General features: G+C 48.4%; 1 protein-coding gene across 1 annotated transcript; it reads left to right on the plus strand.

Moving 5' to 3' along the window:
- The first annotated feature begins 641 nt into the window (after nt 1–641).
- On the plus strand, nt 642–19,905 carry ERP27 (endoplasmic reticulum protein 27). The gene is made up of 7 exons (XM_075491651.1): nt 642–762; nt 989–1,089; nt 3,977–4,114; nt 7,584–7,697; nt 10,685–10,810; nt 18,517–18,714; nt 19,437–19,905. Exons 1-7 carry the CDS (start codon nt 642–644, stop codon nt 19,479–19,481), a joined length of 843 nt encoding a protein of 280 aa, XP_075347766.1. The 3' UTR covers nt 19,482–19,905.
- The last annotated feature ends 5,596 nt before the right edge of the window (nt 19,906–25,501 follow it).

Here is a 25,501-nt window from a genome sequence, read left to right on the forward strand (position 1 = left end):
AAGGGAAACAGCCCTCCTCCTTCAAAATATTAGCCTAACTCTGTGGGCAAGTTATTTCAGAGCCGCTTCCTTCAGGGGGTTCATGATCCTTCTTTGAAGCCCAAAGTCTGGCCCATGATGGGGGTAGACTCTAGGGGTAGACAGCCCCCACCTCTCATCCCAGGTGGCAACTGAATGAGCCCAAGGAGCTATAATGTGGCCTTCTCATGTTTAATGCTTACCATGGCAGCTGTTCCCCATAGCCAGAGCCAATGCAAGAGCTGCATGTCCCAGGGGCTGCCCTGCTGGCCAAGCACAAGGGAACATCAGCCTCTCTGGGCCCCAGCACTTGGAGAAGTGCAGTGGCTCCTTCCATATGGAGGCATGTTCTTACACAGCTGGGGCACCTGGTCACACGGGTGCAGGGTGTCCGAGATGTCCAACGCTGTGGGTGAGGACGTGCTGGTGCCACTGCTGGTGAGGCTCTCCAAGGCTGGTGCCTGCATAGCAGGCAGGGGCTCTCTCCCGGCCAGGTGGTTATCTCAGGAGCTGAAAGCTTCGCGCTGGGCCAGCTGCTCCCTTCCCACTGTCCCGGGAGTAACTGCGGACCCATGCAGCAGCTGACGTGTCTCTTGCTGAGGAGAGGACCGGAGCAGGGTGGCATGGCGAGGAGAGGGCAAGCTGGCACCATGGGCACCTCCGTCTTCCCGTGCCTCTTCATTATCCTGCTCGCCAGGGGCTCCCCAGCAGGGTGTGCTGGAGACGGTGGCTCTGCATCCCACAGTAAGTGAGCTTTCCTCCCAGCTCAGGGAAAAGGATGGGTCTGCTGTGGGGAGTCCTCTTTATGCTGGGTCTTCTTACCCAGAGTGTGCTGTGCAAGCACGTTGAGCTTGCACGAGAGGTGTGTGGGTGGGCATATAAGGGGTGGGGTGCTTGTGTGTGTGTTGGGGGAGCCTCTTTGAGCTGCTCTTTGTGTACCCTCTGTCTGACCCTGAGCTCTCCTCTCCAGGCACAGCCAGCACCGCAGAGAAACCTGTGCTGTTGAACAACATTGCGGACACTGAAGCCTTCATCAGCGGTGCGGAGGTAGCAGTCGTTGGATTCTTCCAGGTGTGTTCATAGCAACTCCCCTCCACCAGCTGTGAGCCCTGTCCCACCCTGATGGGAGCGTGGGGCTGGATGTGGCGTAAACACCTTCCAAGAGCAGCTCCTGTCCCGAAAGGTGCTGGGGCTGTGACAGGCATGTGGAGGGATTAGGTGACAGGCCCCAAGGAGAATGCCAGGAATTTGGTCTGTGTGTGTGGAAAGGGAGATGGAGTAAGGGAGGAAGGTGAAGGAGGTTGTAGGAGCCCTGGAGCGGGAGAGAGGGAAGTGCTGCAGGGGAAGCAAAATGGGAACGTGGGTGGCAGAGAAATAGTGCTGGTAAGGGGTGAGTGGGAACATCAGTTGTTTGCTTTAGTCAGCAAAGACAGAGCAAGGCACTGCCTGCACGACGGGGCTGAGGAAGCTGGGTCTCAGGGAGCAGCGCTGGTGCAGGCCCTCTGAAGTCCAAGAAGATTTGGGCTCAAGCTGCAGCCTCCTCCCAGGGAGGGTGTAGGCATGGTCTCTCTGTCTCACTGCTTCGTCCCCCCGAGTTGATATCCTTGGGATCTCTGCTTTCTGTGTCTAAATTCAATTGAATTCAGCCAAGGGTATTAGAGTGACTGATGGGTGTGAGCCACTTGTCCCTAAAATGGCATGAATATTTTTCCTTAGGAAACAAGACAAAAATATTTATTGAGTTAGAGCACCATAAAACAGAGGCCTCTTTAACAGGATCCTCATTATTTTTAAGGTCCCCAAGTTGCACCTTTTTCCTCCTTTTCCTTGAGCTCTGCCCTAGGCTTCTGCTGCCCACACACTACCTCATAGCTTCTGTCAGAGAAGATGTCATCCTTTCAAAAACAACTCCTTTCTGCAAGCTCCTTCCTCCTCCTGCCCTGTGCCTGGGGCTGGAGGGCAGCCTAGGGAGGGCATCATGCCCTTGGTGTAGGACAATGGCATATCACAGCACAGAACGAGTACCGATGTTGCTGCCTATGCAGCACAGGCAGCAACCAGTGTGTGAGCACTAGAGGCTTATGCCCCAGGGGCCTTGCTAAGCACTGATCACAGAACACCAGCCTCCTCGCCTTCAGCGCCTGCAGGCACTCAGAGCTCCTCCGGGGTTGCTCTTGCAGCGCTACAGTCCTGCAAACCAGCGAGGCAATCTGCACACGCAGAACGAAAGTGCTCAGATGCCTCCTTCCCGCAGGGTAGCTGGCCGGAGTTGTGGCAGGGCTGAACCCGGGGCACAGAGCCTCATGCTGAGCTGCGGCAGGGACCGTGGCTTCTTGCTGGGTGAAGCAACGCGGGGCCATAACTGCTGGTGCCTCGTGCCACCGCGGCCTCCCTCCCGCTGCAGGATTTCATTCATCAGAGTCGACAGGAGGCTGCTCCCACGCGGCATGCAGGGTCTCGGGGCAGGGAGGGATGGCTGTGCTGTCCTGCAGTGCGGGGACAGCCCCAGCTGCCAGGAGCGCGGGGCAGCAGCCAGCAACGTGTCGGGCATTCAATGCCTGAAGCATGACAGGGCTGCATTTAAACAGTAGATAAAGACGTATGTGTGCCATGAGGGCTTGTCTTGGCCCTCTGCCTGAGAGTATATTCATCCAAATAATGTCCATGTTCTCTGTTAGCCATAAATTATGTCTCTGCTGCAGCCTTTCAATTCACTGCAGAATGCGGCTCGGCAAGCTCCCTGTATAATGAGCACGGCCTCCCTGACTGGGAACAGCATGCCATGAAGGAAAAACAGCACACTGCTCCAGAAACCCGCGTGTATGCAAGAAAGGGCCATGCTTGGCCTGGTTAAACCCCAGCTTTCCCAGGAATGCTCCCAAAACTCAGTGAGGTTATTTCCACCCCAGGCTTTAGCACTCTCACCAGAGCCATGTCGGTGCGCTGGCATTTCCAAAACAGGTCACGAGAGTTGTTTTATTTTGAATGAAGAAGGAATTTTGTTTTCCATTCTCTCAGGGCTCACAAACAGCTGAGCTGACGGTTCAAACCAAAAAGAAAAACAAACCAAGCAGAGACTGCCTTGAGAATTTAAATCCAATAAGTAGAAGTATCAAAAGTACATCACTCAAAAGAAGAGTTGGGAATGGTAACAGTAAGACAGGCTTTAATATGGGCAAAGGCTGTAGCTAATAGTCTCACTGCAAAAAGGAGAATGGACCTCAAATTACTGAGAAACTGCACATTTCTATCCTTCGATGTATCTGCATTAGCTACTTTTTAAAGGATATGTTTAAGACACCTTTTTAAAAGAAACTAGGATACTGCTAATGCAAGATGTTTAAAAATTGTAAACCCCTAACTCCGGAATCAAGGTTATCTTAAAAATTATGTCTTTGTATCTTTATTGTATGCGTGTGTGTATATATATGTATTTAAGCGTGCTACATCCAGATTCTGGGTTTCTCCCCTCCCTTTTAAGAGCTCTAGGGCTTCGCATCATCACCGTGTTACCTGTTAGCGTGGGAGTAAGAAGTGAGGTTTAAGAGAAATGGAAGGTGAGATTCCCAGAGCGCCGCAGCTACGCGCTAGCTGGGGCTTTCAGACCGACAGCGCGCTTGGCATCGCCGCCTGGTGACTTCCCGGGTTTTGGGAGGAGAGGCGGTTGGCGGGGCGAAGGGGGGGAGCTCTGCAGCATCCCGGCCACGCAGGCAAGGTGACACCGGGAGAGAAAGACGCCTACACCGGCTCCCCGCGGCCGCCCCTGCCCTTTGGCGTGCCCCCCCCCACCCCCCGGCCCTCTCGCCGCTGCCCCGGCGCGGCCGCGGGGCGGGCGGTTCTGCGGGGCGGCCGGTAGGTGTCGCCCTCGCGCCGCCTGCGGGCGGGCGGGCCTGGGGGGGCTCGGCGGGGGCGGCTCCGCTCCTCACCCCCCCTCACTCCCCCTCCCCTCCCTCCGCAGGAACCGGGGAGCCCCGAAGCCTCCCAGTTTCGCCTGGTGGCCAGCCGGATCCCGGAGGTGCCCCTGGGCCTCAGCACCAGCCCCGCGGTCCTGTCCCACTACGGCGTCGCGGCGAACACCGTCACGCTCTTCCGCAGGGTGCGTGGGTCCGCGGGGGTGGGGGACACCCACGGCGCTGCCGTGGCCGGAGGAGCCGGGGAGCTACGCGGGGCCAGCCGCGGCTGCCCCCCAGCAGCTCCCTCCCGGGGAAAAACGATGCCGTGCAAAAAAGCTGTATCTACAAAATTAACGCTCTGGTTTAGGGGTTCCCCTGCCCGCCGGTTTTGGTGAGAAGGGCTCTAGGGCAAGCGCTTAAAAACTGCCCGCAGTCACGCTACAGAAGAAATGAAATCTCCGGGTAGCAGTGATAAAGAAGAAGATTAAAGCTGCTCATCTCTCCTTAGAGCAAGCCAAAAAAAGGCTTGTCCTTGACAGCCACTCTGCCTGCCCGCCTAAAAGCATATCTGTAGAGCTTCCTGCCCCAAAGAGGTCTTTTGCTTTTCACTTCCAGAGTGCCCATCACTAAGACATGCAACACATATTACACCTGATGAGATTCTCCATTTTAAGATCTCCTGTGGATCTGGTCCATCACCCAGTGCTCTGCAAAGAATGATGTCTGTGTTTCTAAGTCACCCACCTGGAGTTCAGTGTTACTTGGACGGGGTTTCCGTGGTTTTGGAAAGGCTCCTGAGATACATGAAAAGCATCTAGAGGCCATTTTACAATGGATCAACACAGCAGGCTTGGTATCAAATCTTGCCAAGTGTCACTTCAGGCAGGCAAAGCTGTCTCCCTGGGTGCACAACTTTTCCGTCGTGACTGACACCAGATCCAGACTGGGTCTCTGCAGTTACAGGTGCTCTGCCACCAAAAACAAATCCCAAACGCTCTCATCTGTCTCCTAGACTGCAGTTTGCAGAGTTATTCTCCAAATACGCTCTCGGCATGGGCCCATTAAAAATGTTGCTTTGCAGTTTCTTAGGGATGGATGCTGTGCAAGTTCAAATCTTTGTTGACTCCAGCTGTAAGTGCTGGTGCCTCACTGAATTTGAATCTCTGTTTGCTGAAATTTAAGGAGACGATATTGGGAAGGGCCGTGTACTTGCTTCAAGAGCACCAACAAAAGATAAGAGCAAGTATTCTACTGGTTATATCAATTTCCTCATTGCCCCTTCTCACACTAGTGTGGCACTTGAAAACCGGAGAGAGAGGTGTATCTGAGGAGGAGAGGGGCCCTAGGTAGCACAAGATGTCCTAAAAGCCCGTGAAGTGTTGTGTCACCAGAGCTCTAAGCACACAGGTTGGGGGTGGGGAACGGGGACACAGTACGTGTACTAGGGAAACTAAATGTGGCAGCTTGGCCAAGTTCTAGATCCAGGTTGTACAAAGATCGGGCAAAGCCTGTTTGTTCCCCTTTCTTTCTCATCATTTCCTGCACCATGTTTACCACTGGCATTATCCAAATAATTCAAAGAGAGCTAAGAGTGAGCAATAGGTAGGCAGGTCCTTTTATTTAACCTTTTATTTGCTATGTGCAGATGTTGCAATTTGAAGCAACGCCCATCTCAGTTTTGGTTCTTAGTCATGGTGGTTTTCTTCCAAAAATATTGAAAAGATCCTTTGTTTTTGTGCTGTGGCAGATAGTGAGGATGACTGCATTGGGAGGGTGTTTGATAAAAGAAAGCATCTGGATTGTTGGAATTTGGATTATATTGAATATTCTTTGTTCACAGTCCAGTTTTTGCAGCTGAACTCTTGTTTAATAGGAAAAAAAACCAAGAAGCTAATACACTAGTCAGGTTCAAATCTGGTTGACAATTCACTTGTCTAATTGTCAGTTTTTCTTAAATTAAGTTATTCAGACACATTGTTTTTCCTTTTATTCTGTGCTGAATACTGTGTAGGTGTAAGGGGTCAGACATAAAAAGGAAAAGAAAAAAGAACTGAGGCAGGAACTTGGAATCAAATATTCATTTGAAGAATACAAAGATGCGTGACCAGGATAGCAGTGAATCAGAGGCATAAACTCATTTTTTCTTTGCTTTTGCAGAGTATGAAACACTTAAAATGCTTAGTTTTAACCATAATTATAGTAGTAGGAGGGGCTGCTGTCAACTGGTGAGACTTCTTTGCATATAGTGGAGGGAAACTGATTTATTCTAGTGAGGAATCTAGCCTGATAGACCTAAAAAGAACATAATTAACAGATGCTAACGAGCTAATTATATGGAGTGATAAAGACATTTTGACTAGAGCTTCAACTATTAGATGCAGGCTATTTTCCAGCCTTATTTTCTTAATGTTGAGTGCAGATTTAAGATGTTGTTATCCCAAAATGGACATCAGGTGTTTCCAGAAGCCCATGAAAGTCAAGAGAAGACTTTCTGTGGAGTCTGGGGTGCTTTAGATTGGTTCCCAAGGCCTGTCTGATCTCACCTGCCCAGGGGTTGCAGTGGCCTGATCTCATTTACTTGAGTAGAGCTGCCCTTTCATTTTATGCAGGAGGAAAATCTGTGAGAGGAATCAGGCCGCACAGTCTGAAAAGGACCAGTTTGGGTTGCCAGACAGGGCGCTGTGGCCCCCTACCAGATCAAAGACCTTGCCAGTGACCACAGAACAGCAAAAAGGGCTTTAGATGTCTGCACACCACTGGAAAAACTAACACAAGCACTTTCAGAGGTCATACGGATGCAGAGAACAAAATCTGGGGTGTGCATGTGGACCTTTCCTCAGCCCCGAGAACCTCATTCAACATGTATATCAAAGGCCTTCAAATCCCAAACTTTGATCCTATTGTGTGTCACTGCCCAGCATCCCCATGGCTCAATTCAGTCACGTCCTGTGGTGGTACTGCACAGCAACTCTGCCCCTTTGGGTGGTTTAGCTATCATTCAATGGTTGCCTGCTTTTTTTCTGTTTACCAGGTCACGAAAACCTCAAAAAAATCACATCGTCTGGGGGGGGGGTTGGACTGTGGGGAGATGTGTGCAGGATAGATTTTCCTCTAAAGTGAAAATGTGCTGGGCTTGATTTTTTCTTTTTTTTTCTGCTGTACTGGAAAAAAAAATTCCTCTTTTTATTGGAGAGATTTCCTGCTTGCACAATGTTTCCAGGAAATCCATACAGGCCCATGCCAATGTTTATTACTTGTAGAAGAAACAGAATAAGCAGATGAAGATTTTAAAAAGGGATGTAAAGCCAAAATCGATGCAAGGAGTTAGGCTATTTAATGATCTCTCCCCACAATGCCTAGAATAGTTTATCAGCTAATCCTCCCTGTCTCCAGTGCATCAGGAGCTGATACTGTAGGGATGTCTGGAGTCCTCAGTGATTTCTGTTATGCCATGAGTTTGTCTCGTCCTTCGGAGACTGAAGGAGGGTGGAAGATCCTTATCTTGAAGTGCAGGTTCTGGACCTCCAGAAGTGAGGATTATGTGGTGGTGGGGAGAGGATGGCGGTGTCCCAGGGGGTGGGTGCCTCCATGAGTGAGTGCCATCATTGCCTCGGGCAGGGGTGCTGAGAGGAGAGGACAGCTGTGACTGTAGGTGTCGTTGCGTGTCTCCAGGTAGACAATGACCGGAGGGATCTGGATATGAACAGCAAAGATGTTGATGCCGAGAAGATGATTCGTTTCATTCGGATGAATGAGCTCCGCCTGGTGACAGAGTACAACCCTGTGGTAATTACCAGCTCCCCGCAGCCCTTACCCTTGCACTTGGCCTCCGCCTCATGGGTGTCCTCTGGCCCAAGAGTTTGCACATCCAGGTGTGTGCAAGGGTTGTGACAATGGTGTGGATGGGGTTGGGGAAGCCACGCAGCTCTTCACTGCTACTCCATATGGGGACTGGAAGCAGACGCTGTGCTGGGGTGTGTGAGTGGGGTGGGGAGGGGAAGGGAGGCATTGTGGTTCCTTTAGCTTTCCAGTAAATTTGGGGTGTTGGTGGGCAGAGAGCTCCATTTCTTACCACTCCTGCCGGCAGTGCTGCTTCTTCCCATGGGCATTTGCCATGTTGTGCCATGCCAGCAGACCCTGCTCAGCCAGGATCCCCTCTCTTTGGCTGAGAAGCCTTGAGAAATGTGGAAGCTTGAGTGATCTACTCCCAGAAGGCAGGCTTTTCTTCATCACCCAGCAGATAGGGCTTGACATAAGCCCAGCTATTTGAAGGCATATTCAAGAGCCGGTTGGAAACTTCCCATGCAAAATTTTTCCCATCCCCTCCATCCCTTACTCCAAAATTCATCACTTCAACAACAACAAAAAAAATCAGACAGAGGATGCTTCTATGTTGGCCATCTTCATTAGCTCACCGATCTGACTGGCAGTGGCAGGGTCCCAGTGCTCCTCCCTGCTATAGAGGGTGACCAAGGATTTAGGCTCCTCTGAAATCTCAGCAGTTCACTGGGCTCATTGCTGTGGAGTCAATAGGTCTTAGAAGCCCCAGGGGCCTCAAGGCTGAGACTTCATCATTGCTGATGGGGTCTTTTGTGGACTTCTGTATAGCTACAACAGTGCTGACCAGGCTCAGTTTAACCAAAGGAGAATGGCCCAACCTGTTTCAAAGCTATACCTTTTCAAGCTGATGCCAAGGATCAGCTAAGAGGGCTGACACATTCTCCAGTTCAGGTGCAGCCCGCCAGGAGAGAGAGCATTTTGTTTTGGAAATGCAACATTTTGTTTCCAGAATGAAATACTGTAGAAGTTCTGTTTTTTTCTTAAAAGAAAAAAAACAAACCAACCAAAACCAAAAGTGGATTTGTTTTTTCATCTTGATAAGGGCTGTGAAAAATGCATTTCAAAATCACAGAATATTTCTGGGGACAGAAAAGCTATATCCTGCCCTACTGTCCTCACAGCCCTTTGAGAACACCCAAGTCACGTAAGCGGGGATGTTCTTGTTATCTTTATAATGGCCCAGGCCTTCTGAACCCTTGGATCCTCCACTGCATCTTCTGGCAATTCCTTAGATCATGGTTCTTTGTTCATGCGCTTCTGCTGATGCTTTGGGCTCTTGCTCCATGGCGTCCTGTTCAGCACCCAGGCTGTCTGCCCGGCCGAGAAGTCCTGAGCTGTCCAGCCGGTTCCCTCCACCCTGACTGGCAATACACATGTTGTTGCAGGTTTTTTTCCACACACTCTGGAGTCCTATCAAGGTGCTGCAATTAACAGTGTCTCGGGCAGTCTCCGGCCCAAAGCCCTCCCAGCTCCACTAATGTAGCTTGGTTTTTTGTAAATATTTATTCCCAGTGCATATGCTGTTTACATCTAAGAATGCTGCCGGTCACGCGGATCACACTGAGTGCTGCCAAGAGTTTCTCTCCCCATCTCTCCCCCCACATACTTTAGGCATTTTTAGGCAATGCTTACCCTTTGTGCTTTCCAGGAGAGTCAGATGTGACCTAGCCATGTTGATGAGCTCTGCTCATCGCTCTTGCACAAGGTTGTGTGGACAGGCACACCTTTGTGTGGAGCTGCTGGAGGAGCTGCGGCTCCAGCCCTGCCCCCCCTCAGCCCAGCCCTGTAGTGGCCCTTGGCGCTGGCAGGCTTCACCCTCACCTTCAGCCCCATCCTCTCCCATGAGGTCTTCTAATGCTCTCCAGCCTTGGTCTGAAGCTCTCCCTGGCCCCATCTGCATATCACCAGAGAAATGAAGGGATACAAATGTCTGATAAATATGAGGCTAATGGCAGAGTCCTGGCTGCCAAAAACTAGATGCTTTGCAGCGCACGGCCCTTGCCGGCGTGCACTCCCTGACCCCTTCCTTATTACTCCTGGAGCGTGTGGAAACTTTCTTCTCCCGCTGGCGGGGAGCTGCCCAGACTGCACCTCTGTGGTTTTGGTGGCCCAGGGGAGGCATCAGGTCTGGCCCGGCTGCTGTTTAGTTTGAGGGAGAGGCTGCAGGGCTGCGGGAAGCGGGCGGAAGGAGAAGCGAGATGACGAGTGAGTGAGTGGGTGAGTGCCTGGAGATGGTGCCGCAGCTTCTTGGGGAGTGCCAGTCCTGTCTGCTCACAGAGGGCCAGTGTCTGCTGCCCGCTTGGCCCTTGCCCAGGCGACGAGGGACAGCTGGCTCCAAGTCTTCTCCCACTGTGGGACTGCAGAGGCAATTTTAACCCTCAGCACTCTGGAATGCCCAGGCCCTGGGGTTGCTGAAACTCTGGACTCATCCCCATCCTATGCACAGCTTAACGCTAAAGAAAGGAAATAAGGGCAGACACCAACCCTGACACCACAAATCCTTCGCACTTTCTTGCTCCCATTTCAGCCGGGTGCTGGACCTCAGTGATTCAGGGCACCCTTATGTTCAATGTTCGCTGGCCTTGCCTCTCCACTTCCTTGCCCCTCTCGGCTTCAGCTTGCTGTATCCAGGCAGTCCCCCTGCCTAGTCACCGACTATCCTGAGGCCAGTGATGAACCCTTGTGGTCTTCAGGCTCTCGTCTGGGGAATAAGCAAAGCCAGGAGGTTAAGCGTTCCCACAGAGAACCCAGATTGGATCCCTCCTGCTTTGAAGAAAGCTGTCCTGCTTGTGAGGCTGATTTGCAAAGAAATCTCAGTTGAGACATGAGGATTGATGTCCCTCTGGCAGTGCATCCAATGCAGATTGAATGTTCTCAATCTCCTTGTCTGTGTACGTTTCTCTCTCTGTCTGTGGTGGCCATGTTTTCGGCAGACAGCAATAGGTGTGATGCAGGGTTCGCTCCAGCTTCACCTCCTCCTGATCACAGACAAGATGTCCCCAAATCACCCTGAGAGAATGCGCAGATATCGGGCGGCAGCGGAGCTCTTCAAGGGGAAGGTAAGTCTAAACAGAGAGGAAGGAGAGCCATTAGGGAGAAAAAATGGATAACAGTGATTTCTTCCGTGGATGGGGAGGGAATAATCTCCTTTTCTGTGCATTAGGGGAGCAAAGGCCAAGTGGCAGGAAAAGAGGATTAGCTGGATAATTAAGCGGAGGGATTGGATCTGTTCACCTTTTGCCAGTTTGCTTCCTTGTGGGGAAAATGTCCTTTGTGTCCTGCTCGTCTGCTCCCTCAGTGGGACGTGATGTACTTCCTTGCTTCTGGTCCAGTTTTGTTCCCTTGCACTGGGAGATGACGAACAGCTGCTGCACTTCTGTCTGGCAATGGTTGCATTCCACTGGTGTGAGAAGAGATTTTGTACGTACAGTCTGCAAGATGCCAAGGAGCATTATATAAGTGACCAGACAGCAATTAATGTCGCAGTGCTTCTTAACCCTTAGCCTTCTGGTTGGATCCTGGGGAAACAGCTATTTTAAAGGAGTTGCAAATGCATTTGTCGGATTTCCCACACTAAGGTGATGAGATAGATGGGCTCTTTCAGAGAAATTTCACCTGGTTCCCACTCCTCTGGGCAGAGCTCCCCAGATAGTAAATCTTGCCATGGCTGATTCTCTGCCAGCAGCTGGATTACAGGGGAGTTTGTGTTCAGGGAACAGAGGAAGGAACTGGTAAGCAAAGGAGGATTGGGAGCAACAGGAAGGCATTTGGGGCAAGGGAGAACGGCAGATGGTAGGGGGCAGAGGATTACTGCAGTGGAGAAGGCTAAGCTGAGAGGCAGTGGAAGAGATCTTCCTGGGAGACGAGCGGAGCTGGAAGGAGTTGGGGTTTAAGAACAAGAACATCTGCATGCATCTGTTTGTGGTACTGAAGGGTCAGATTAAAATAATCAAGTATATCGTCATCTTCAAATGGAGAAGCCACCTCAGAACTGTGCACTTTCAGAAGTCTTGAGATTCATTTATGGCAGGACTGCTTTGGACCTGTCCCACCCATTGGCAAGAGACCAGGCAGAAACCAGGCATCAAGGTCAAAAGGTCTCTTTAAAAGTGTTTTGCTTTGATGAATACATAGTGATAAAAGAAAACTCATTTATCTGAAAAATTCCCACCATCTCATGTGAGATGTGTGTTATAGTGGCACCATTATCCCTGTCCTCCATAAGCAGCAGAGTCTGATACAGGTCTCCCCCCAGGCAGCTAATTCTTCTAACACAGTGCATTGCTGTTTAGCATCACTATCCTCTGCTGATGTGGCTGCAGCCAGTTTGCTCTTCATGTGACATGCCCAGATCTGAGCAAATGTGAATAATTTTCCCAGAAATACTTCACAAAATATTGGATAAAATGTTGTACTGAAGTCCAGATAATTTATGAATTGCCAGGAAGCCAAATCTAACTTTTTAAAATTCATACAGGCAAGTTTCCCACCGAATCAGTCTAGAAGAAGTTTGCCAGAGTAAAATATAGAGATTAAAGATGTGGGGATTTGACTAATTATTTCTACTTTACTGCAGTGATACTGCAGGACACATAGATGAAGGGACTTAGAGTCTAATAAATTGTTTTTCCCAAAGGAGTGGCACTCTGAGGAGTAAATTGTGGTTTGGACTGCCCTCTTACAAAGCTATAAGAGAGAGCTAGGATCCTGCTGTTTGGGTCTTAGATCTGGATACTAAGGAGTAAGCAGAGCGACATGCCCACTTAGGCTTGTCTCCCTTGCTCTGTCATGTAGAAAGACATGAAGTTTGAGTATCAGAAACAGCCACTGCACAATACCATGGAAATCTTTGCTGACTAATTTTCCTAAGTGGAATTACCTGTTGTGAGGACTACCAAATTAAGTCAGGTTTACTTCAAAACAAGTAAAGTATTGAGTAGATTTTGCCTTTTTGCGGCTTGCAGGTTGTCTGTGAATAAATGCAAGATTCTTGACTTGAATTTTATTCAGGATTACCAGTGAATAATTCATAGCCTGTGGGCTGGTCGTGAAAGGCTTGTTTGTGTTGCGGGGTTAGTGCTGTCAGTGGTTCAAGCAAGGAATCATTGCTGTGCAGTGGAGGGGTGTTCAGGCTCCCTGACAGCATGTACCACTGCATCCAGCAGCACTTTACAGTGATTGCAGAGTGCCAGAACAGAGTGGGGAGACTCGGTGTGTGTTACAACTTCTCTACAAGCCAGTGCAGAACACAAACAGAGCCTCGAGAGGGTTCCCAAGCAGGAGAAGGGGTACTGAACCTTTTGCACATCTCTGGTGTGCTCTGAGGGAAGAGGAGTCCTTGTCATTGTCATCACCAGCTGGAGGGAGAAGAGAAACTTGTTGCTTGGGTTGATGGAGAGATGAAGTGCTGCTGCTGAGTGGCTGACCCCAAAGAGTGAAGAGATCATAGGACCATAGAATATCTAGGTTGGAAAAGACCCTTAAGATCATCAAGTCCAACTGTTAATGGCTTATGAGGAAGTGATTCACCTGCCAGTTCCTGGATTATGGTCCCTTCATCTCTGGTTTATGATCTTTTCATTTTTGCCTGAGAGGAAGCTGAGATTTTCATCTGGAGGATCCATGAGGCCGTATGGTGAGGACTGTTATTTGAAAACAGCCTGAATTGCACCCTGAGCAGCAGTGAGTGTCTGAAGGCAGTCTAGATTCCTCTAGATTTTATCATGGAACCTGGGAGCTATAAAATGCTGGAGAGGAAAGTGCAAATGTTAGATGATGCTAAGCCAGCAAGAGCTGACAAGAATAAGAAGAAATATGGTACTTTTCTAGCAGACTTTGAGAAACAATTGTGGGTGGGTAACAGTGAACAGACAGAGCTCAGAGTGCTGCAGCTGCAGGAGTGAATCCACCAGCCTTCTTGGAAGGATCCCACTGCAATCAAATATGTGCTTATTTGAGAAAGTACTGCCAAAAGTCCAGGCTTTCTACTGGAAAGGAAATGTCAGGGTTTGTATTGCTGAGCCAAACTAGCATAAGCATCTTCAGTTTTCTTTCCACAGTATCAGAGTATAACATGACAATTACAGCTGGTGTACCTCATGGGTGTTTGCAGAATTTTCAATAAGGTGACGTTGGGAATAACAAAAGCAGCTTTTGCTGCAACTGATATAACTGGTTGTTGTGGTTTAGCATCAGTTGGCAACTAAGCACCACACAGACGCTGGCTCACCCTCCCCCCCCGCTCCCTGGTGGGATGGGGGAGAGAATCTGAAGAGCAAAATTAAGAAAACTTATGGGCTGAGATAAGAACAGTTTAAGAATTGAAATATTAGAATAATAATAACAACAACAACAACAATAACAACAACAACAACAACAATAATAATAATAATGATAAATTGTAATGAAAAGGAAAACAACAAGAGAGAGAGGAGCAAAACCCAGGGGGAAAAAAACAAGTGATGCAACCGCTCACCACCCACCAACCGATGCCCAGCCAGTCCCAGAGCAGCGATTGCTGCTCCCCAGCCAACTCCCCCCAGTTTATATACTGAGCATGACGTCATATGGTATGGAATAGCCCTTTGGCCAGTGGGGGTCAGCTGTCCTGGCTGTGCCCCCTCCCAGCTTCCTGTGCACTTGGCAGAGCATGGGAAGCTGAAAAATCCTTGACTAATGTAAGCACTACTTAGCAACAACTAAACCATCAGTGTGCTATCAACATTATTCTCATGCTAAATCCAAAACACAGCACTGTACCAGCTACTAGGAAGAAAATTAACTCTATCCCAGCTGAAACCAGGACACTGGTTTACAATGTCAAAATGATTTGGGTAGAGATGTTTGCAAAGTCCCTTTTAATTTATATGTAGGCCTATTTAGAAATGGGTTCTGAGAAACTCCTGAGAGTCCTTCAGGAGTTCTTCCATAGAAATGAAAGGATGGTGCCCTTTCTCTTGCAGTCATTCATATGCTTTTTATTTTTCTTGTTAGACATTGATGGCTCCAGAACTGAGAGAGATAATATGTAGAGATGCCTCTTTTAGCCATAAACAGGGGAACCTGTAAATATGGATTGTCTATGTCACTTAACAGTTATCTGCAGTAAAGTTGATTTTATAGCTTGCTTTTTTTTAAATTAATGACTGATGTTTTCATTTTGCTTTTATGTACTATGTAAGCTGTGTAAGAAATTACTCAAACTTCAGAATTTGGTCTTTTTGCTTATACAGTCTCCTCAAAGAACGAAGGTTGCAGCTCCATGAAGTTCAAAGTCAAACACTCAATATGAGGCTTGATCATCCTTCCTGTTTGTCTTTGTTAAAGGAAAAACTAAGCAACATCAAATTGGTTTCTATCACTGCAGTACTATTTTCAAGGAACTTTAATTCCTTGGGCAATAACATCGTTCCATATCTTAGTATTTACCAGGAACTCAATGTTCTGAAAGCACTGGGCTAGGAATCAAGTTGTCAAGACACCAAGACAGCACCAGTGTACAAAATTTTCTGAAAGAGAGCTTATTGTAGGTGACTGTGCACAGATAATATCATGTGTGGAGGGGAGAATTTGTGTCAGGAGTTCCTCATCCATGCAGGAGATCCTTCACTGCCTGTAGCAGCAGACCTCTGAACACAGGCAAGAAGATTGCTACAAAATGAAACAATTTCATGGAAATCGTTTCAGAATGAAAAAAACAGCTATTGTAAAGGATAGCATGAAATAGAAAATGAACTTTCTGTTTGGGATGGAACTACTTGGTTTCTAGCAGTGACGTGAGAGTTGCCATCATAAGTGGGATTTGTTTTGGTGAATTACGGCTTTGGTAAGTTGTCTGAGCAAAGGCTTTAGGCTCTTTTCAGCACTGACAGAGAAGGACAGGCATGTCCTTCCTTCCTTTCTAAAATAGATGGAATAAAGTGACTGTCACCGTCTATTGTAGAGGTTCCCTAGATGACTGGCCGAGACAAGACTAAGATCTAATGGCAGAAGTTAGGCAAGGTGAATCTTGTCTCATGGTCAGTATAATTCTCCACGGTCACTGCATTCATTCTTTATGATTAGAGCTGGCTGGGAATCTGAACAAAATAAATTCCTCATGAGAAAATGCCAGTCCCACCAGGTGGCATCTATCGTGGAAATGTCCCCATTGAGAAACATGCTTGGTTTCTAGCTGCTGAGGAGACCAGGCTTTCAGTGGTCTTTGTGGCCTCGGTACCAATGCACCTTACAGACTGCCTCACAGGTGTGACTTTGAGGCCACACAGGCCTTGGCAGGACCCCTGGAGGACACCCAGCATAGGACGCATGGCCTGTCCTTTTGCTGAAGGAGGATTCATCCCATGTCACAGCACCTACCGGGTTGCATCATTCTAAAATGCATGTGATGGGCATTAAGGTGTCTTCTTTCGAGTGACAGTGGACAAACGCAATTGCCGTCTCTCCTGTATTTTTGGAATGTAAGAAGGGAAGGAAACTTTTGCTGTACTTTGGCACCCTGTAACTCCGTGAGCCAAATGTGAGTCATTAGAGAGATCCAAGTCAGGAGCTGTGAATGATGATACCTCAGCCTTTCTAGCTGAGGGGCCAGTTGTTTGTGTGTTTTCGTTTTCTTCTGTAAGGAGGAAGGTGTTTGGAGTTCTAAACCCCAACCTTTTTATTCTTTTATTCTTACTCTGTTCTTTGTATTTGTGGATAAAATATGTACAGCTTTTTAGTTTTGGGATTTTTAACAAAGGCTGGAAGCTTGATAAAGTGAAGAACGCTGACTAACATTTATTTATATTACCATTTTAAAATGCCATTCATCTGTTTTAAAGGTGGAGGAGATTTTGTATAGAAAGTGACAACATTTAATAACCTAGGTATTCTAAATGCTTTTTTTGATTAACTTGTTGTTTAACATTTGATTAAAAAACCATTGTTGTCTAGTGAATCTTTCACAGAGAAAACCAAAAGCTGGGGAATGAACTGGTGAAAATGTGATACCATTTCCTGTACCAACCCTCTGAACATGCTTCCCTCCAACACCGGCCTCTGTTTCCAGCTTGCTAGTTGGACGGAGAGCCCTAAAACATAAGTATTGCTGCTCCAGCTGAAAGCCTCTTAGATCAGGTCCTTAGACCTGTGACCCTTAGATTTGTGACCCTTCTCTAGCTTGGTGTTTTATCCTGCCAAAGGATGAATTTAGCACTCTGGGAGAAGTTCCCCACAACCTGTCTGCTCACTAGCTTGCTGCCCTTGGGGCACGGTTGACTTTTGGAAGAGAAATTGCAAGTGGTAAATATCACATATCCAGTGAAAGTGTTGTTCCTGTTTGTGTATCACAGTGATTAACTGCAGTTAAACCTTACAGCCTAACTATCCCTCCTTCCCATAGGCTGTTGCCTAGGAAAGTTTCCAGATATATTTATTTTTTTATAGAACATAAATTTAATAAAGTAAAGAATTTGAGATTTGCCAAGTTTATTTTTAGAGAAGAAAAAAGTTTTGAACTAACTTGAGTGTTCTTGATTGAAAAGAAAGAAAAACATGAGTCACAGACTGGGAACTGGGCACATCATCTTCACATTGCATTACTTTTCTTTTTTTAAACTATTCTTTTTTCTTGTGTAAGTTAAGTCATATCCATGTCCATAGCTACGTTGAATATGCTAGGCCCAGTAGACTGCACAGGATAAAGAGAAGGTAAAATGACGCATGTTAGCTGGATGTTTGTTTCATTGCCTTGGACGTCACCTGCCAAGGGATTCTATTTAATCAGGTCAGTGATTAAATTGTTCAATTTCTGTATTTATTTTCTTTTATAAAATTTATACATAATGTTTGTATTTAATATTAACAGATAATTTAACAAAGATTTTTGGGATAGCTGTATATCTTATTGATAATCTTTCAGATTCCAAAATTTTAAATTTGTACCAATTCCTACTTCACCTGTAAGATCTTAAAATAAAATCATGGAGTTGGTCACCAATTCTGATAAATCTGTACTATTGAATCATCCTGGCAGAATCCTAATCCTTAGCTTGATCTTGCTCTCCAAGACTATTCAGGAGTCCAGAAAACTGTAGGTCATTCTCATCCTGGCTTATTCATTGCTGGGCTTCTCTCCCCAGGTCTGAACAACCCTCCACTGAGCTGGGCTGTATGGACATTGGTGTCTTGCCAACAACTTCTGTTTCCCAAATGATTGCATCTTCATTTCTATTCACTGCAGCTCACTTAAATACGTCCTTTGTGTTTGGTACTCTCATGTTCTTATCCTTGCGGACTCCTGCTGCCCTATACTTCTCTCCCACATTCTTGCAATTGAGTTTGATTCTCCACACACCAAAATACCCTTTTACTCTGCCACTCTGGGTCTTGCATGGATGTGAACATCTCATCCAAATAACATGCAAGTACAGGAGTCAGCTTCTTTTACACGTGCCACTAAGATAAAAACCATCTTGTTTCCTCATCTATTAAGAGAATAGAAGTGGAGACTGCCTTCCTGCCATACTGTAGGTATATTTTTAAAGAAGGTGAAAGAATAAATTTTGTTTGGTAGTGTAAGTCTGGACTTGATAAAATACAGAAAAATGCACTGCATGGAGCAGTTAGATAGTGGCAGAGTAAAGTGTTGTCCTAACAGAGTATGGTAGGTTTTCTCTAACTCTTTATAAAAATATTACTGTTAATCTTCATATGATCACTGTTTGGGGATCTGTTCTCTCTCTCAGTTTGTGTTTTGCTCACGTTTCCTCTCCTATTTCCATCACAGATTCTCTTCATCCTGGTAGACACCAATTTGAAGAGCAATGAACGAATAGTGTCATTCTTCAAACTGAAGAAGTCCCAGGTGCCAGCTCTGGCTATATTCCACACACCAGATGAGGAGCAGGATGTGTTGACTCTGGATGAAGTCTCCGTTGAGCGTGTACAGGATTTCTGTAATCGTTTCTTACAAAGAATGCAGAAGGTAAAGGGGGACTCCTGTACAGACTAGAGGAAGCTGGGATCTTGTAGGACAATGCTGTTTCTCACAAGGCTCTTGAAGAAGATGACTTCAGTTCCTTGAACTCCTCCCCAACCCTGCCACCTCCTCTTTCATTTTCATTTGCACCTGAGTATCGGAAAAGCATTAGATCTAGAGCAGAGCAGAGATGGATGTCTTTGCAGAGTCTCTTTCTTCATTGACCTCTGCCTTCTAGTCTACAGCAAGAAGACTTCACTGACCTGTGCAACTGTATGAAGGTCTCAGTGAAGCATCTGTTTTCTGGGAACAGCAGCTGGAGAGACAAAACGAAGGATGCTTTTGGACTGAGAATGGGGGTGGTGGATGGCAGCACATAAGAGAGGATCAGAGAGACAGTGGCCTGGATAGGAAGGGAATCTATCAAGAAGGCCACAGAACAGAGTATACAGTCAAGGGCTCAGGACTCTACCAGAGGTCTCTGCTGGGAGAGGGACAATTTAATTTACGTGTTCATTCAGTGTTAAGAGTTCTCTCTCTGTCCAAGCTCATCTTCCTATAGCACAGAGGCTTTGTGTGTCAGGACCCTGTGTCGTGCAATTGAAATGGGATAGGCAGGGCAGTGGCATAGACAGCAGAGTTGATTTAAGTTGGTTTGTTTCCTTTTATCACTATGCTGAGAAACTGAGCAATGTCAAAACTGATTTCATGCCTCTAATGTGTTTTAGAAAGAAGATGAACCTGAGGAGAAGGCCCTCAGTGAGGAACTCTGATTCTTTCTCAGCCAACAGGATGACTGTGCCCAGAGTCATCTGTTTCTGGTGTATGAAGAGTTCACTGAGCCCCACAGCTCAGGAGTTCCTGGGATACTAGGATTAAGGGGCCAAGTCAGTCTCGGATTCCCATCTCCATGCTATGTACATATATGCTGTCTGTCGCCTCTAGGAATCTCTTCTCCCTTCTCATTTGTTGGCTCCAGCTCTCTTTTCTCAGTACTCCAGGAGCTCTGGTATTGCCCTACACCGTGTCCTTCCATGCCACCTCTGTTGGAGCAAAGGGTGATATAGCAAAATGGCAATATCAGAGACAAAGTTTGTAGTTCCCAGAGATCTTTTTCCCTTATTCTCTTTGCTTTTGGTACCATGCTGGGATCCACTGTCAGCCTATCCTGACACTAAGAACAAATTGGTTGCTTGACGTCACATGAACTTTTCAATTTATTTTACTAAATAAAGCAGAAAGTGAATAGTCTGATTTTTTATGCGAATATGTGATTTCCCACTCCCCATGTCTTTCACTTAAGGACAAAGCCTTAAGTGTATTTCTGAGTGAGTAAGCTCAAAAATCTCCTTTCTCTGAATTTAACTAGGCTTGCAATGCCTAACCAGTCAGATTGGTTGCTAAGAATCATTCTCCATGGAACTGGACCCATCATCAACAGATATTTCCACCAGGATGGGAGATTTCTGTGAAGGTTTGGGATCAGAACAGCACTGGGTACAGCAGGTCTGAGCAGGTGCAGCAAAAATGAATGAGTCTAAGATGCACATTGAGGCTAAGAGGAATGGGAGCTGTGGCAGAAGGGCAGTAGAAAGTTGCATTGCGAGATAGGGGATAATCTCCACACTGGGAGAGGCTAATGTCTGTGTATTGACCTCAGACATCCCTCAGAGGTCTCAGTGCTGGCGCACAGGGGATGGGGACTTTGCAGGCGAGGCGTATGAGCCATCCCTGTTCTGCTGTACTAGATGCATGCAGTAGGCTTGCCTCATACTTGGCTCAGCATCCTTTGGCATGAAGTATGGATGCTCCTGTCAAACAGTGACTGCATTGTCTCTCAGGGCTTAAGAGACTTGGCTTGGGACAGGGAGCCTAAGAGGCATAGAGCTGAGAAACCTCAGCCCTTTCTCAGAGATTAGCCCAAGGCGAAGAACTGGGAACAGAAAGAAATTGTTCTTGCGGATGAGGCAAACACAGCTCCCCACCGCAGAGGGAGAAGTCAGGAGCTGGAAGGGATGCAAAGTAACCGCCAGCCACCATGATGAGGGCCACAGCAGGGAGGCTCTCGGTACAATAGAGAGGCAGGTGCCAGCCCTGCATTAGCTCTTGCCTCTTCCACGTGGATCAAGCTGATGTCTTTCATCCCCCTAAGGCTCTGTCTCCCATGCAGCTGGACTTACCTCCTTTAGTGCTCTACCTTCCCTTCTCCTCTGCTTACCTAAAGCAAGCCCAATGCTGTAACAGTTGGTATGGGGAATCAAAATTGCTGCACATTTCCAAGGAAGAGTGGTATGACCAAAACAGTATTCAGGATTGTGCCTTGTGTTGGCAAAGCTGGGAAACTCTTTCACTGCACAGGAAGCTCTCCCCTAAGAGGTAGGGCAGTGGGCAATATGGAGTCTCAGAAGCTCCATGGCCAACACAATAGCGAAGAATTGTTTCCTAAATGGGGCAGTTCAGAAAAGAGCAGGAAAAGAAGGAGGAGAAGAGAGAGAGGCAAGCCACCTCTGTCTGTTCAGTTCTCCCCTTGTCATGGCTGAGTGCTCCCTGACTCCTGGTTTGCATGTGGCCTAGTGGTATTGCTCCTGGATACAGCGAGATAATAACAACGAAGATGCCAAGGGAGAGGTGAGTTTGGAGCATTACGTGCTGCATATTTCTTTCTTTAGGCTGGTAAAAGTGGAGGCACCTGCCCTCAGCCCATAAAACTGTTTTACTCGGGTGTCCTCTCTTCTGAGCAGCCATTTCACAGTGACCTTCTGCCACTAGCATGTGGTCCCAGAAGTGGAGATGTCACTGTCATCAGCTGGAGCCTACAGGGCTATAAGGTTTGGCCCATGGCGGCAGTGCTCATATAACGGCTGGAGTGAGCCATCTCTGCCGACCTCTTAAGTGTCTTTTTCTCTGAAGCATGAGACTGTTCAGGGTGGGTCACATACCTGTCACTGTGTTTGGTGCATTGGATTTACACACTACTCCTGGAGCTGCAAGTGAAGACTGCTTCTCAGCGGCACTCCTTGGCATGGGGGGCCTTGCCTGGTAGCATCACATGGCTGCGCTGCAGCCTCTCTCCTGCTCGGTGAGCTTACCCAGGAGATGCTGTTGGTGAGCAGAGCAAAGCATGCCCTCACCATCCGTAGGGCCAGGGAAGAGAACTGTCTGCAGCAGAAGACCTCTTGAATGAACGTGTGTCTAGTGGCAATATATGTGCCTGAATCCTGCTGGGTGCTCTTGTAGCTTTTGCACATTGAGGAAGGGCTGCAGAAGTACAGGACAGCTGAGAGCAGGAGGCTGCACCCCAAAGAGAGAGGAAGGGTCTAAGGTGTCAGAAGGTCTCGCTGCTTTTGGCTGGTGGCTCAGTCGCTGGGTGTGGGCAGAGGTTGCGGTGCTGGACTGGAAGAGCGTGAATGAAGCCTTGACTTTGGTGTTGGAGTTCCCTGTGCAATGCATGAGGCTCGCCAGGCCTGCGTGTGCCCTGTACGAGGGGCATGGTGGAGGGAGGATCAGTTGTCTCTGACCTTAGGGCTGTGTGAAGGTGTGAGCACAGAGCTCGCCCCTCCGAAGCACTGAGGAGCCACAGGGTCTCATCCCAGACTCTGTCACACACGACAGCTTTAGAGGATCAGAGATGGCTCACCTCACTCCAGGCAGAGCAAACTCACACCTGCCTTCCAGCATCCCCATGTCAGTGGTGTGTGATGGTTTTGAACTCCTGGTTTTATACCAGTCCTAGAACATGCAGGGCTGTACCTCCTAGCAAGAGCCCTGCTTGCTTTCCCTCAGTGGGAAAATTGCTCCTTTTTATGGCTATAGCTCGTTCCTCCCTAGGAAGGGTTGTACTGCTTTCTTTGCAGTAAGGTAAAGTGGGAAGGTCTTCTGCGGAGACATCTGCGAGGATCCTTGGCATCGTAGATGTTTCCAGTGTCACGCACCTCTGTGGTCCAGACCAAACAGTGCGAGGGGAACTGGCCTGCTGCATGGGTGTCTGAGGTTTGTGTCTTGGCCCTGTGCAGACATAACAGTTGCAGGAATTGGGCACAGCGACGTGACTCTTCCTCAGTGCTGGAGGGAAACAAAACAGGACGTGAATGAAGCTCTGGTTCTGCAAACAAGCCTGGGAGCAAAAGCAATGCCCCCGGTGACTGTGTTTGCTGTGTACACAGCTAATTATAGGGACAGCTTTTGAGGAGCTTCATTATGTACACTGGGGAGTTTAATTCCCTCTGCACCTTCCAGAGCTCTGCACCTAACCAACAACCTTGGGAGCCACAAGGCAGCCACAGGAAAAGCCTCCTCCTCCTCCAGCTGCTCTGCAGTGCTCTCTGGGACTTGTGCAGCACGGACAGCCCTGGAGTGCTGCACTCAGGATACCCTGGGCGCAGACGGCGGTGGTGGTGGAGCCAGGGGGTCTGCCTTAATCCCTGTGCTCAAAGGCTTCTGCAATGCAGCTTTGGTGGGCTTACCCACTGTGATGGGGCATCTGAGGTAGAAACCAGAGGCAGAATCTTGTGGAGGGGCAATGTCTTGTTTGTTGTTTTATTTTGGGTTTTGTCCCCCCGCCTTCTGTTATCTCCGACTTGAATTTGTGACGTACTTGGCCCAGATGTTTTGAGCTGGCTGGGGAAGGCTGGGCTTGTTTTCAAGGGGAGGAAGTGCTGGATGTGAACTGACAGAGGGCAGGATGAGGGGGGGTCCCTTTCCCCTCAGTATTGTGGAGATACCGTGGTGTGAGAGCCCCTGCTCTGCAGTAGTGCCTGAACTCAAGGGACATTCAAAATAGCTAAGGTAGCAGCTGAGCCTGCCTGACAGCAAAGTGAGGCTGCGGAGGCGTGTGAGAGCTGCCGTCTTTACTCCAGGGAACAGGCAATTGGGTTGCACTGTGAAAGATGCAACTTTGCATTCATCCTCGGTGAGAAAGGATTTGAATGCCTCCAGAAGCAGAATATTACGAAGACCTGGGGGTTCAGCAAGGGGACTAACATTTTTGTGTTTCCCCCGCCTTGAACTGCTGCGTGCGGCATAAAATAAGTAAATGTTCCTTAGAGGTGAGGGCTGGGTCCCAGGAGTGCTCCCCACATACCCTACCTGGGCAGAAACCAGCTGCCAGGTCCTAGTGGCACCATTCAGCTCTCTTGGGCACTTCCCTTTGGCACTTGCAAGTACCTGGGGATGCAGAGGTTTATGTTACCTCTTTCATAGAAAGAGGTAGAAGAGCCCTTTTCTCAGCATTTCCTACTGGTTGGTGGGGTGTTTCCCCATGCAGTGTTCAGCTTTCATCAGCACCTCTCCTGGGTATACACATCCCTCAGGAGTTTGAGTCTGGGTTAGGGATGCCACTGGGCAGCAAGAGACCTGAGGGATGAGTTGGTGCTGAGTTGCTGCTCTTCTGTCCTGAGGTCCACAGGGCAAGGCTCAGCTCTCTGTTGCTTTTATTCCCCTCTTTTCCAGCAGCTGATACAGTGCCATGTTCATGTAAATTATACTGAATATCACCTTGGGCAAGGCTGTTTGGGGAAGGGGGATTTCCACATGATATGTGCGGTGTGTCAACTGTTGGGTTTGCCATCTCTGTTCACTTCTGTCCTTGAGCACAGTCCTTCCTCCCTTTTGTGTAGTGTGGGCCCAAACCAAAGTCCGAATGCAAGGATGGAATGGATGCAAGGGAATTAGACCTCTGAACTAGCCCCCATCTGCTGCAGGTTGAACCAAGACTTTCAATACGAACATCTCTGCACCTCACCTTTGTCGCTCCAGTCCCCCTGCACACGCAGTGCTGGTTCTGGCCAAGCCACAGGGAGTCTGGCCATCAGGAAAAGGACCAGAACGAAACTTTGCACCTGCGCCGAAGAAGAGGAGCAGCCCTGGCCTCTGCGTGTGAGTCTGTCTGGTGAGGATTGCTCCTGCTCTCAGCAGTGCCTGGGAGATGCCGAGAGGCCTCTGACTGCCAGCACGAAGGGAAGCGACACCTCACAGGGCTCGCAGCCCCGGTGCCTTATGTGTGCAGAGGAGCAGGACAGCCACCAGCGCAGCAAGGCTGCCTGGCTTGCTCCCCGGGCAGGACTGAACCTCTTGCCTTTCTTCTAGGGACCGTGCTAGGCACCAGGGCCCTGCCAACTTTGAATAAAAATTTTAAAAATCTCTCTGTTATATACCAGAAGAGCTGCCACGGGATGAACTTTGTGGTGCTCGAGTCATATCCCATCTAACACATAGAAGACCCGCGCTGAGCCAGGCCTGAGTTCCCAGGGGGAGGAGGAGATAGTGAAGATTTAGCGTAAGATCTGGTAGGAACTGTTGTCCTCTTTATAATAAAAGGAAGAAGGGCGCGGCTGTCTGACACCTCTGTTTGTCCGAAAGGAAGGTGAATCAGTAAATCCGGGTAGCAATAGTAGAAGCAAACCCTCTCTTGAAGGTCGACAGACCGCAGGGCTTAGTCACTCTGCACCTCCGCACAGGATGGCTTCCCCTCAGTGCCACTAACGGCGGCCCACGGGCTGGCGAAGAGGTGGGGGCAGTTGACACAGGAGGGGGAAATATTGTCTGAGGATGTGACTGGGGAAGTGGTTTGCAGGAGCGTGAAAGAGGAGGGCAGGGAAGAGCCAGAGGCTGGTCTGGGAGGAGGAAAGGACTTGCTCAGGGGGTGATGTGACCAGGGACAGGCAAGGGTCAGTGAGGGAAGGTGCTGAGTGGGTACCACAGGGAACTGATAATGATGGAGAGGAGAACATAGCAGTGTTTTTCCTGGGGCTGGGAATCAAGTACCTCTTTGACCCATTTTGGCTCAGTCACTAAG

This window comes from Mycteria americana, chromosome 1 (assembly GCF_035582795.1).
Source record: "Mycteria americana isolate JAX WOST 10 ecotype Jacksonville Zoo and Gardens chromosome 1, USCA_MyAme_1.0, whole genome shotgun sequence".
NCBI classification, from domain to species: domain Eukaryota; kingdom Metazoa; phylum Chordata; class Aves; order Ciconiiformes; family Ciconiidae; genus Mycteria; species Mycteria americana.

What these genes read in the sequence shown, in the direction of transcription:
- ERP27 (XM_075491651.1), top strand. Translation starts at nt 642, where the DNA reads ATGGCGAGGAGAGGGCAAGCTGGCACCATGGGCACCTCCGTCTTCCCG. An exon ending in CGGTGGCTCTGCATCCCACA is followed by an intron (nt 763 to 988) that starts GTAAGTGAGCTT and finishes TCTCCTCTCCAG; the next exon opens with GCACAGCCAGCACCGCAGAG. An exon ending in CGGAGCTCTTCAAGGGGAAG is followed by an intron (nt 10,811 to 18,516) that starts GTAAGTCTAAAC and finishes TTTCCATCACAG; the next exon opens with ATTCTCTTCATCCTGGTAGA.